Genomic DNA, 13,033 nt, shown 5'->3' on the forward strand with positions numbered 1-13,033 from the left:
AGGAAGAGTTTGAAGGTACAGAGGTGAGAAACAATAGGGAATGCTCTAGGAATGGCTATTGAATAATGAAATTTATGTGATGTGTGTGTGTGTATGTGTTGAGAGGATTAGTGAGAGATCAGAGTCAAAAACCATGGAACTGTATAAGAGTTTGAATGTCGGGTTGAGTAAGTTGCAGTTGGATTTGTGTGCAAAAGGAGCCAAGAAAAAGATTTTTAAGCAGAGGAGGGGACAGATTTCTGTTTTAGGAAGATGATTTGTGCCAGTTTGAAGATGCATGCATTGGTTCTATGTCCTTCAGTTTAGAGTTTCTCTGAGTGGGTTCACAATTTCCTCCAGGTTGTATTTCCATGGTACTTATAATTTTGTTTCTGTGTGCCTTGGCCTATAAAATGGCATTTATAAATATCTTTTAATATGTCGAGAAAATATGGTTTATGCAAACACTAAGTCAGTGGACTTTATAAGGGGACAACATTTTAGAAATCGGGTTTCAATTCTGGGTTTCATACATACATTGCATTCTAAGAGCAAGCCAGAACATAGCATACCAGTGAAATATTCTGAAAGTGCATATGGGTACCACGAAGTAAAAAAGATAGCTTTATATTCTTCTTTTGATTCCCTTTTTATTGATGATTTCTGTTGTTTCAGTCTGTGAATGAATTCTGAGCACACTTAAGTCATTGTAGTTAATATTCTATAGGACTTTCAGGATAGGAAGGATGTGGTTAGTAATGCTCTGATGTCTTTAATATGCCTAACTTGAAATATTTGCAAGCTCATACAAGATAATGTTGTTTTTCTAGGAAATAGCATGTTAAATAAAGGTATATTTCTAAGAGGATGGAATGGAATTTCAGAGTTTGAGTAACTGTGGCGGTGCTAGAGTGACTGACTTTTAGGGATTAAAAGCCAGAAAAAAGATTTTCTTTTGCTGAGTTTCCTAATTTTATTCTATGTGCTATGTTTTAATACAAGTCATTATATTTAAAAAACTAAAAATTTATATTAATGACTTGTTATTTTATTTTCGTTGGTGATGTTTTGAATTCTTGTTGAATACTGCTGAGAGCTTTATAAACATTTCTCATTTCAATTACTTTAAAGTGTTTTCCTTTCAATGAAGATTGAAATATTCTCAATTCAATTATCAATAGAAGTCTATAATGGAGGTAGTTGATGGTATGAATACTAATTATTTATAGCAGCAAAATGACTTATATTTAATTTGTTCAAGTAGTATGTATTGAGTTCCAGGGACAGTTCTGGCATGTAAGTGAATGACAGTTCACATTCCTGCTCTCTCTTTTTAAAAAGAAAATATTTTATTTATTTATTTTTAGAGGGAAGGGAGGGAGAAAGAGAGGAAGAGAAACATCAGTGTGTGGTTGCATCTCGTGCACCCCCAACTGGGGACCTGGCCTGCCACCCAGGCATGTGCCCTGACTGGGAATTGAACCAGCAGCCCTCTGGTTTGCAGGCTGGCGCTCAATCCACTGAGCGACACCAGCCAGGGCGCATTCCTGCTCTTTTAATTGGGGCCGTTTATGCTGGTGGCAGAAGAATTACAATGAACAAAATAAATGAGTTAAGGAGAAAGTATCTGGGAGTAATGAGGGCTATGAAGAAAAGTGTTATGTAAAAAGGATGCTGGTGGGGCATGGTGAGGGGGCACTACTTTAGACTGAGCAAGGGAAGGCCTTTCGAGGGAAGTGACAGTTGAGCCTGGAACTGAATGGCCAGCCAGAAAGAGCTGATCGCAAGAAGATCTGAGCTCTGACTTGATAGAAGCAAGTTTTTCCTTAAGGCAGGAAGACATTTGGCATGTTCGAGGCATAAAGGCACAGGTGTGAAGTGCTAGTGTGAAGTGTGTGAGGGGACAGTGATCGACCAGAAGAGGAAAGCAGGACCCAGCTCATGTAGGAGTGTGGATTTTATTCAAAGAGAAGCAACTGAAGAAATTTAAACAAGGAAATTTACATGATCTGACATGGCGGCTGAGTGGAGAGTGGATTGGAAGGAGGCAGGAGTGTTACTAATGAGGAGGCTATTGCAGCAGCCCAAGAGAGAGGTGGGGGAGGCGCAGCCCACCCGCCCACCACCATCAGCAGAGCGAACGGAGAGAAGCGGGTGGATAGTGTATGTAGGAGGCGGTGTGGAGGGCTGGCTGGGGGATTGGATGTGCAGCATGTACAAGCTGGTGACCCACGAGTTTTACTTAAACAACTAGACCGGATGTATATACATAGATGTCTAATATTCAGAATATAAACTTCTGAAAATAGATCTAAGTAATTTTTTACTTAACACTCCAAATAACAAATGATTGCTATAGTTTTTTGAAGTGAGTGTTTCATTTTTTTTCTTTTAAAATTAAATTTGTTGCCCTGGTTGGTATGACTCAGTGGACTGACCGCCAGCCTGCGAACCAAAGGGTCATTGGTTTGATTCCCAGTCAGGGCACATGCCTGGGTTGCAGCCAGGTCCCCATTTAGGGGTGTGCGAGAGGCAACCACATACAGTATTGATGTTCTCTCCCCCTCTTTCTCCCTCCCTTCCCCTCTCTCTAAAATAAATAAAATCTTTAAAAATAAAAAATAAAATTGAATTTGTTGGGGGTAACATTGATTAATAACATATAATTCTCAGGTGTAGATTACAATTCAGCAGTTGTGTACTCTATTGCATAGTCTTCACCCCAAATCCAGTTTCCTTGGGTCACCAGGTATTTGACCCAGGTCACCCTCACTTTTACCGCCTTTCCCCTCTGGTAACCCCCATTCTGTTGTCTATATCTATGAGTTTGTTTTTGTTTTGTTAGTTTGTTACTTTTTGTTTTATATTCCACATATCGGTGAAATCATATGTATTATATAAATGATTATAAAACATTTAATATATTTTATTGTAATGCATGTTTTAAGAACACTGAAATAGATTTGTTTTGCCAGTTTTAGATTTTGACCTTTTCCTTCATGCTTTTTAATTTAAATTGTCAGAGTCCAAGGGAGGATGATGGTATGACTGTTGTGTCTGAAGTATTTAGTAGTTTTGTTTATTAATAACAATTTCAAGGAGTTTATTTTAGATGGTTAAATATAGTGTTATAATCAGTTTTTTCAAAAATATTTTGATTACATATTTGAATAAAATATACAGTAAACTTTAAAGTTTTACTTGAAATTATTTTTATTCACACTCATAATTAAATTGCTATCTTATTTTATACGTTGTTATATTTTATTTTTCTCATTTTTCCTTTTCTTAAAGGTTACCTGTGCACTATCATTCTTTTTATTTTCTTTCCACGTACATGAAAAGTCCATTCTCTTGGTATCATTGTAAGTAAAAATGTTTCAAGTGTTTTATTTACTTATTATTAATTATGTATTTATAATAGATAAATTTATTACTTACATATAATTACCTAAATGCAAAACACAAGTACACAAATGTTACATAGTTGCATAAAATTAATTCTTTTTAAGTATATTTTATTAATTATGTTGTTATAGTAGTTCCAATTTTATTTTCCCTTTGCTCCCCTCTGCTCAGCACCCCAATTCCCTCCAGCAGTCCACCCCTCCTTAGTTCATGTCCATGGGTTGTTCATATAAATTCTTTGGCTTCACCCTTTCCTATATTATTCTTAATTTCCCCCTGTCTATTTTGTACCAACCGATTATGCTTCTTAATCCCTGCACCATATCCCCATTTCTCCCCTTCCCGCCTCTCAGCTGATAACCCTCCAGATGATCCTCCTACCTATGATTCTGTTCCTGTTCTGGTTTGCTCAGTTGGACTTTGTTTTTATTTTTTAGATTCAGTTGTTGATAGTTGTGAGTTTGTTGTCATTTTAGTGTTCATAGTTTTGATCTTCTTTCTCTTAAGTAAGTCCCTTTGACGTTTCATATAATAATGGCTTGGTGATGAGGAACTTCTTTTGCTTTACCTTGTCTGGGAAGCACTTCATCTGCCCTTCCATTCCACATAATAGCCTTGCTGGGTAGAGTAATCCTGGTTGCAGGTTGCCTTTCATCACATTGAATACTGCTTGCCAGTCCCTTCCTGCCTGCAAAGTGTCCTCTGAGAAATCAGCTGATAGTCCTATAGGCACCCCCCTGTAGGCAACTCTCTGCCTCTCTCTCTTGCTGCCCCCAGGACTCTCTCTTTATCTTTCACCTTTGGCATCTTGATCATGACGCATCCTGGTATGGTCCCCTCTGGGTCCAGCTCGCCTGGGAACCTCCGTGCTTCCTGGATCTGTATGTCCTTCACCTTCACAGAATTTGAAAAGTTTTCCTCATTTTTTTCAATTCTTGCTTCCTCATTCTGCACTGGTTGACTTTTTTTTTCTTCCTTATGTTCCAAATCATTGATTTGAACCCCGGTTTCCTTCCCTACACCATTGGTTTTGTGTAGATTTTTCCTTCGTTTCACTTAGCATAGCCTTCACTTCTTCTCTTATGCGTCTGCCGTACTCAAGCATATCTGTCAAGCCTGTGAGCATATTTATCACCAGTATTTTGAACTCTGTGTCTGTTAGGTTGTCTGTCTCCTCATCTGTGAGGTTGGCTATCTCCTCATTGCTTAGTTCTCCCACTGGAACCTTGATCCATTCACTCTTTGGGCCATACTTCTCTGTCTCCTCATTCTGACAGGCTTCTGTGTTTGTTTGCCTCTGTGTCCCAGGTAGAGCTGTCACTCCTGTCATGTTGTAAGGGGCAGAGCCTTAGGCATTCGTCAGTACAGGGCGACCTGTTTCACCATGTTGTGGCACTGTATGTGGAGGAGGGGTCCAAGAGGGAACAATGCTGCCTGCCTAGCACTCGCCCCTTTTCCAGGCACCTCTCCCACTTCCACACCGGACTGGCGCCCCTCTAGCTGCTGCCCTGGCCATTGTCCCCAGAGTGGGTGGGTCTGCGGATTTTTTAGGACCATGGGGGCCCTTTAAACAAACAAGTGGACTCTGCTGAGAGACCTCCAGTCTGTGCCTTCTCCCCAACCCTCACTGGTCTGCACAGTACAAAACAGGCTTGATTTTCCCCGGTGCTGGGACCGTGAGCTGCGAGGTCCGGTGAGGAGCTGGGAACGCTCCCCAGATGTCCCTCCTCACTTTTTAAAACTTGTGACTGCGTTTTCTGCCGGCCACACTGTGTCCTCTCCGCCCTGTTTCCGCCCCTCCTACCTGTCTGGATGAGTATTCCTTCTTTATATCTTTGTTTGCTGGATTTCCATGCAGTTTGATTTTCTGGAACTTCTGGTTGTTTCTAGTTTTGAGGTAGTTGTATTCCTTCTTAGTTGTGGAGGGAGATGCAGCATGTCTGTCTACGCCTCCATCTTGGCCGGAAGTCAGGATTCACTCTCAAAATTAATTCTTAAATTACATTTTTTTCAGAACGATGATCTTTTACAATTTTACTTCTTTATATTTTAAATGAAAAAATATTTCATAGAATTATTACTGATATACTTATTATTTCTTTCTATTTCTTCCTATATATTCTATATGCTAATAAAAAATATGTCTTCCAAAGGGGCTTTCCTCAGACTGGAGCTGTTTGTCATCTTTGCCTTTCTCATTTCCATATCTATTCAACAGCCTGCTTCTCTCTCCTGTCACCTCTTCAGAGGTTTTCATATGTTGGCTCCTTTCTATGCATGTTGTCAGAACCTTTGGTTAAACCCTATTGGCAATCTCTAACTAGACTACTTTGTTTTAGGAGCATTAAATTTTTTTCTTGGTCTTCATAGAAATTGGGTGACAGGGGTATATTATCCCAATATTAAAATAGTATCAATATTTTCCCAGAACCCATTGGAATACTTGAATCCAAACCCACAACCTCTATACCCCTCACCCTGTTTGCTAGGTGCCTATGGAAGATAATGTACAGATAGACCAATGGCAAATGGAAGGTGGAGCTTTGGAATAAAACCTCAGTGTACAGCTTTATAGTGAGTGGGCTGGCCTGTGTGGAAGGCCCCTTTACTCTGAACAAAATAGTCTCATATCATTTCAGTCTGGAGGACAGCTTGATTTCATCTTCCTAAGTCTAAACCTCAGTTACCACTATTATATGAAGCCAGGCTGACCCCACAGTAATCCCTAGTGCCAGGGGATAGAACTGTAGAGAGGTATTGCTTTCAAACATGTATATTTTCCCTAGAATTTCTATCCCATAGAAAGGCAGCCCAGCCCATTCAGTGACCTATAATCTGACCATTCAGATTAGCTCTTAGGCCCTGAATACTAGATAATACTTATAAAGAGTTTTTTTTAACTACTTAACAATACAAGATATTATTATTTCAATTACACATAAGAAAAAGGTTAAACTAATAATTTATTCAAGCACATACGGTAAGTAAGTGGCAGAGACGAGACTCGGACTCAGGTCTTCTGGCTAGCCCCCTTCTTGAGCGTTATTGTCACAGTTGAATCTAGAAAGTAATGGGACTAGGGGTTGGTGGTAAGAAGGTTGCAGAGTTTGGGCTTATTACCCTAAACAGCTCTTTAGTAAAGTCAGTGTCTCCATTTATTGGCATTACATTTCCTGTTCCTGTACTATTGCTCTTTTCATGTAGCCTCTTCATACTGTTTTTTTTTTTCCTCTTTTTATTTATTCTACTGTCATCAACTTGTTTCCCTGTATAGTTCTTTGCCTCTGTTGTCCTCTCTTTAGTGGCAGGTGATGATCCTGTCTGTTACAACTTTAGTTTTTAATTTAGCTGAGTACTATGTAACGTGGAGGATCATAACGAAGAAGTGTGAAAACTACTATACTGGAAATTCATTTCATGTTTACTAAGTAGGATCAAATATATTGAAGCAGCTGTCTTTCTCTGGTTAGATCTGTGTATCTGATACTTTCTTTAAAGCTGTTTTTTGTATGACAGAAAAAATATTCCATTGGTAGAGCGAATTCTGGAAGAACACTTTTCCAGTTATTTTAAGTAGTTGACACCTTCTCTGCGTTTAGATTCATTTACTTTGGATTGATAGCTATAAAAAAATGAATCAGTAATCCACAGGAAGACCTTGCTGGCTGTTTTTAATTTTGTTCTTTTAGCTATCCTGAAAATAAGGCATAAAATATGTTTATATTTTTTTACAAGACTTGAAATTATATTCTGTAAGACTAAAGTATTTTTTTTCTTTATTATATCTAGGCCTGTCTGCTTAGTTTTAAGTGAAATTCCTTTTATGTCTACTTGGTTTTTACTTGTGTCAACATTTAGGTGAGTCAAACCAATTTCCATATGATATTTTCAGTATAGTTCTTATAAACTCATTTAAAACATTTTTACAAAGTGATTATGGTTTCTGTTTTCTCTTACAGTATGCTACCTCTTCTATTGAAGGATGACCTCCTAATGCCCACAGTTGTGACAATGATGGCATTTTTTATAACTTGTGCAACTTCCTTTTCAATATTTGAAAAGACTTCAGAAGAAGAACTACAGCTGAAATCCTTTTCCATTTCTGTTAGGAAATATCTTCCATGTTTTACATTTCTTCCCAGAATTATACACTGTTTGGTGAGTTGTTCAGTTTTTAAGGAATGGTACTTAGCTTATGCCATTACTACATTGTCTTGATTACTATAACTTTATATTATAGTTATTTTTAAAGAATTTATTTATTGTTAGAAGGTAAGGGAGGGAGAAAGAGAGGGAGAGAAACATCGATGTGAGAGAGAAACATCAATCAGTTACCTCTCACACATGCCCCAATCAGGTCTAGGCCTACAACTCAGGCACGTGCTGTGACCAGGAATTTAATTGGTGACCTTTTACTTTGTGGGATAATGCGAACTGAGCCACACTGGTCTGGGCTGCCATTTAATTCTTAACACCTTGCCTAATTACCCTGGGTAGAATCTCTGGTACAATGTTGAATCCAAGTGGCCAGAGTGAACATTTCTTCTTCCTGATTTTAGGGGTAAAGCATCTAGTCTTTTACCTTAACTATGATGTTAGCTGTGAGTTTTTTTTATAGATGGCCTTGATTAGGAAGTTCTTATATTCCTAGTTTATTGAGTGTTTTTTTTTAGCATATAAAGCTATTGGATTTTGTCATATGCTTTTTGTGTATCTAATAATATGGGCATGTGATTTTTTTCCCTCCTTTTATTGTATTAATATGGCATGTTACGTTGCTTTTTTGTATGTTGAACTAACCTTGCATTCTTGGGATAAGCCCACTGATCATGACGTACGTATCCTTTTTATATGCCACTTGTTTGGGTTTGCCAGCATTTGTAGACTTGCCTCTATATTCATAATGGATATTGATCTGAAGTTTTCTTTTCCTGTGATATCTTTTTTTGGTTTGGGTATCAGGGTTAATATTAATACTTGCCTCATGGAATGATTTGGGCAGTGTTCCACTTCTAATTTTTGAAAGAGTTTATGAAGGATTGCTATTAATTCTTCTATAAACCTTTGGTATAATTCACCAGTGAAGCCATCTGTGCCTGGACCTTTCTTTATGGGACTTCAAAAATGATTAATTCAATCTCTTGTTATAGGTCTATTTAGACTTTCTGTATTTCTTGAGACATTTGTAGTGGTGTCTTAAAATTTGTTCATTTCATCTATGGTATCTAATTTGTTGACTTAGAGTTGTTCATAGTAGTCCTTTATCATTTGTTTTTATTTTCATATGTGGTAAGGAGTGATGTCTATTTTTTGCTCCTGATTTTGGGAATTTGTGCCTTCTCTTTTTCCCTTGGTCGGTCTAGCTAGGTTCTTGGTTTCATTGACTGTTTTACAGAACCAACTACTAATCATTGATTTTCTCTATTAAAAAAATATGTATTTTTATTGTAATTTTTATTACCATTGAGTCTTATACTCCCTTCCCCCACTGCAATCATCATACTGTTGTCCATGTCCATGAGTCCTTTTTTCTTTTTGCTCAGTCCCTCTACCCCTTAACCTCCCCTTACCCCATAGCTGTCATCCTGCTTTCTATCTATGTGTCTCTATTTTGCTTGCTAGTTCAGTTTTTTCATAGATTCCACACATGTGTGAAATCATATGGTATTATCTTTCTCTGCCTGGCTTATTTATTTCATTGATTTTGGTTCTACTTTTATTATTTCTTATGCTTGCTTTGGGTTTGGTTTACTCTTCATCTAGTTTCTTAAAGGTCGATTGATTTGAGAGCTTTCTTCCATGTGTTACATAGGCCTTCAAATCCATAAATTCCCTTCTGTGCCATGTTTAAGCAGCATTCTATAAATTTTGACATGTTGTATTTAGTTAAAAATATAGCCCATTTTCATTGTGATTTATTCTTTGGCTCATGAATTATTAAGAAATCTGTTGTTTCCAAATATTTGGGGATTTACCAGATTTCTTCCTGTTTTTGTATTCTAGTTTAATTTTGATATGCTTGTAGAACATACTTTGTATTATTTTGGTATTTTTAAATGTATTGACTTTGTTTTATGTTAATTTCTCTTAAATTTTGGAATGGTGCATTTGCTAGAAATAGGATTGTCTCTTCTTTCTTTTTAGCAATTTGAATGTCATACTTCCCAGTGCCTTATGGCCTCCATGTTTTCTGATGAGAAGTCAGCCGTTAATCTTATTAAAGATAGCTTTTATGTGTTTTTAGTTTTAGATGCTTATTAGATATCCAAATGGAGATATTAAGAAGCACTTGGAACCCTGGCTGCTGTTACTCAGTGGACTGAGTGTTGGCCTGTGAACCAAGTGTCACTGGTTCGATTCCCAGTCAGGACACATGACTAGGTTGCATGTCAGGTCCCCATTTGGGGGTGCGAGTGAGAGGCAACCACACAGTGATGTTTCTCTCCCTCTCTTTCTCCTTTCCCCTCTCTCTAAAAATCAACCAACAAACAAACAAATAAATTATTTTTTTTAAAAAAGTATAGTAGGCAGAATTTTTAAAAAAAAGAAGCACTTGGATATATACATCTGGAATTTAAGGGAAAGGTCTAGAATGAAGACAGTAATCTGAGTCTTTGGCATATAGATAATAATTACTGTAGTCATGTCACTGAATGAGCTCACCAAAGGTGTGAGTATAGATTAACAAGACTAAGTACTGAGCCTTGGGATAGTACAAGGCGTAGAGATAGGGGACATGAGAATGAACCAGCAAAGCTGCTGAGAAGGATTAACTAGTGAGATGGAAGGACAGCAGTTTCAAGGATATGGGAGCGTTGTTCTATTTCAGATGCTGCTGGGAGATCATATAAAGCAATAATAAGTGAACATTTGATTTCGTACAGTGGAGGTTATTACAGAGCTTTGACCAGGGCAGTTTCCTTGGAGTGGTTGAGGTAAAAGCCTAGTTGGTATGGGATCACTAATAAATGGAAGAATTGGATGCACCAAGTTATAGCCAATTCTTTTAGGAAACTTTGCTGTAAAAAAGAGCAGACAATGGGGGTAATCAATGGAGTTTGTTTAAAAATGGAAGGAATTTTGCCCTGGCTGCTGTGGCTCAGTGGATTGAGCATCGACCTGCGAGCCAAGTGTCGCTGGTTCGACTCCCAGTCAGGGCACATGACTAGGTTGCAGGTCAGGTCCCCAGTTGGAGGCGCGAGTGAGAGGCAACCGCACAGTGATGTTTCTCTCCCTCTCTTTCTCCTTTCACTGCTCTCTAAAAACAGATAAATAAAAATAAAAATGACAACAAATTTTAAAAAAATGGAATTTTAGTATGTATTTTAATACTGATTCAAATTCATAGTGCTATGACATTTCAATCAGTCCCATATTTCTTGAGTTTAATTTGATGATTTCACTTCAGAAATTTTCACTCTCCCCAAGTCTCAGGGATTTACCCTTTGACGGATACCTGTATTCTATTTATACCTGTTTCTAAGCCTTTTTGGCTCTCATCCATCCCACTCTTCCATCTGGAATGATCGCTGCATTACTCTCTATTCATGGTATAGCCATGAAAGCATCTTTTAGGGTTCCATTTATGTCCCGCCTCCTTCATGAAAGTCCGTAACTGTTGCTTACTGCTTGCTTTATACATTCACTTAAGCAGTGTCTGTACTTACATACTATGTTAGGAGTAAAATAAATAAGAGCTGGCTGGTCCATGTCTTAAAGGAGCTCATAGTATAGAGCTAAACTCTCCAGTACAGTAGCCACTAGACGCATGTGGAAATTTAAACTTAGCAAAATTAAAACAATAAAAAACTTAGCTCCTCTTTTGCAGCAAGCCCATTCCAGATGCTCAGTAGTCACATGTGGTTAGCACCTACCTATTTGGAGCACACGGGTATAGAATATTTCCATCATTGCGGAAGTCCTGTTGTACAGTGCACTGGCCTGGAGAAGAAACCTGACTGCTACATAATTACAGTGAATGCAATTACTTTTACTCCTCATTTTGGCATTTAGTAAAATGTGACCTTGTGATTTTATTTAACTAGTTCACGCATTCCCCTAATTAAATTGAAAACTCTGAGGCCAGAGGACATTTTCTTGCATAGGGCCTACCATGCTTACTACAGCACTAGCTCATTGAAAGCGTAGTGAGCATGAAATATAATTTTTCACTTGCCAGATAACTTTGCCTTAAATGGGTTCTTAGATTAGCTTAGAATTTTATATCCTGTAGGGACATAGGGTCCTGGAGCATGCTGTGAATTTACTCACACTAGCATTATCTGTTCCAGATAAGTCTCTTCAGTGCCTGGGAGGTATGAAGTATGACAGGGGTTCTCAAGCTTTCGCTACACATGGGAATCACTTAGAGAATTTTTAAAAATACCAAGGCCTACCCCAGAATCTCTGATTTAATTGGTATTGGGTGTGGCGTGGGCATTGAGAGATTTAACCCCAGGTGATTCTAACTTGCAGCTGGGGCTGAGCTCCACCATGAAAATCGTACCCTCCAGCCCTCCCCCGCAATTCTGCTGAGTTACAGCTATAAATGAGTGTTACCAGTGCATTTAACTAGTGTTACTTAATAATACTTCTTTTCCTCCTTACAGTTTCTTCTGTCAGTAATCACAATGGTCCTTCTGACACTGATGACTGTAACATTGGATCCTCCTCAGAAATACCCAGACTTATTTTCCGTATTGATGTGCTTTGTATCCTGCTTGAAATTCCTGTTCTTCTTGATATACTTTAACATTATAATCTTGTGGAATTCCAAAAGTGGAAGAAATCAGAAGAAAATCAACTAGCTATATCCCCAAATGTGAAAATGTGAACAGCGCTAAAAGGTTTTATGGGTTGTGGGCCAGGTCCCTAGTTGGGGGCACGCGAAAGGCAACCACACATTGAGGTTTCTCTCCTTTTTTCTCCCTCCTTTCCCCTCCACTAAAAATAAATAAAATCTTTTTAAAAAAATTACAAATACAGTGAGTTTAATTGGGGAATTTAGCCCCATATTTCTAAAGGAAATTACTAATTTTGATATTTAAATGTCTTTTATTTACATTTAATGGTAGAAGGCAAGTAATGTGTATTTCATTCTTTAGGATTTATATCTCAGCGATTAAATTTGTAATAATCTTTTAAATTCCTATGAGAAGGCAATTTAAACTGCTTGAAGTCTGCACATACCTTATTACATGCGCAGATTTGAATTTTTTTAAACAAGGCAGAGATTAAACTTTGTTATTTATTTCCAAGAATGCTGATTTACTTTAATGTAATTAAACAATGAGTTTTCATGATTTAAATCTAAGTGGTTTGAGTGAAGTCTTTTTGTTACTCGTAAGCACTAGGTTCTAAATTTCCAGGATCATTTTAAGTTAAATGCCCTTATGCAGGATTTCATCCTTTTGTTCTTTTTTGTTACAAGATGGTTCAAGGTTACCAGTGCCATAAGCATTGCTTCATATCATGCTTCATGTTAACTTCACCCTGTTAACACTGTCTCTCTGTATTAGCAAAAGCCCATCTTTACTCTAGTATTCAGTTGGTAAAAGTAATGTATTATATCCATGTTGTAGTTTCTCATGTAAAGATGTGTTTTGATTAGTGTGTGATGAAAATAAAACAATCATTGTCCCATCAA

The 13,033-nt window shown here is 37.7% G+C and overlaps 1 protein-coding gene across 1 annotated transcript in view; it reads left to right on the plus strand.

Moving 5' to 3' along the window:
* Positions 1-13,033, plus strand: part of ALG6 (ALG6 alpha-1,3-glucosyltransferase) — a 40,765-nt gene extending 27,732 nt beyond the window's left edge. Inside the window, exons 11-14 of the mRNA XM_090269559.1 lie at positions 3,274-3,344; positions 7,177-7,245; positions 7,347-7,545; positions 11,997-13,033. Of these exons, the coding sequence (XP_090125685.1) occupies positions 3,274-3,344; positions 7,177-7,245; positions 7,347-7,545; positions 11,997-12,194 (537 nt within the window). The 3' untranslated portion in view covers positions 12,195-13,033. The remainder of the gene's footprint in view (positions 1-3,273; positions 3,345-7,176; positions 7,246-7,346; positions 7,546-11,996) is intronic.

This window comes from Furipterus horrens, unplaced genomic scaffold (genome assembly GCF_987537825.1).
Source record: "Furipterus horrens unplaced genomic scaffold, mFurHor1.1.pri manual_scaffold_3, whole genome shotgun sequence".
Classification (NCBI taxonomy): Eukaryota; Metazoa; Chordata; class Mammalia; order Chiroptera; family Furipteridae; genus Furipterus; species Furipterus horrens.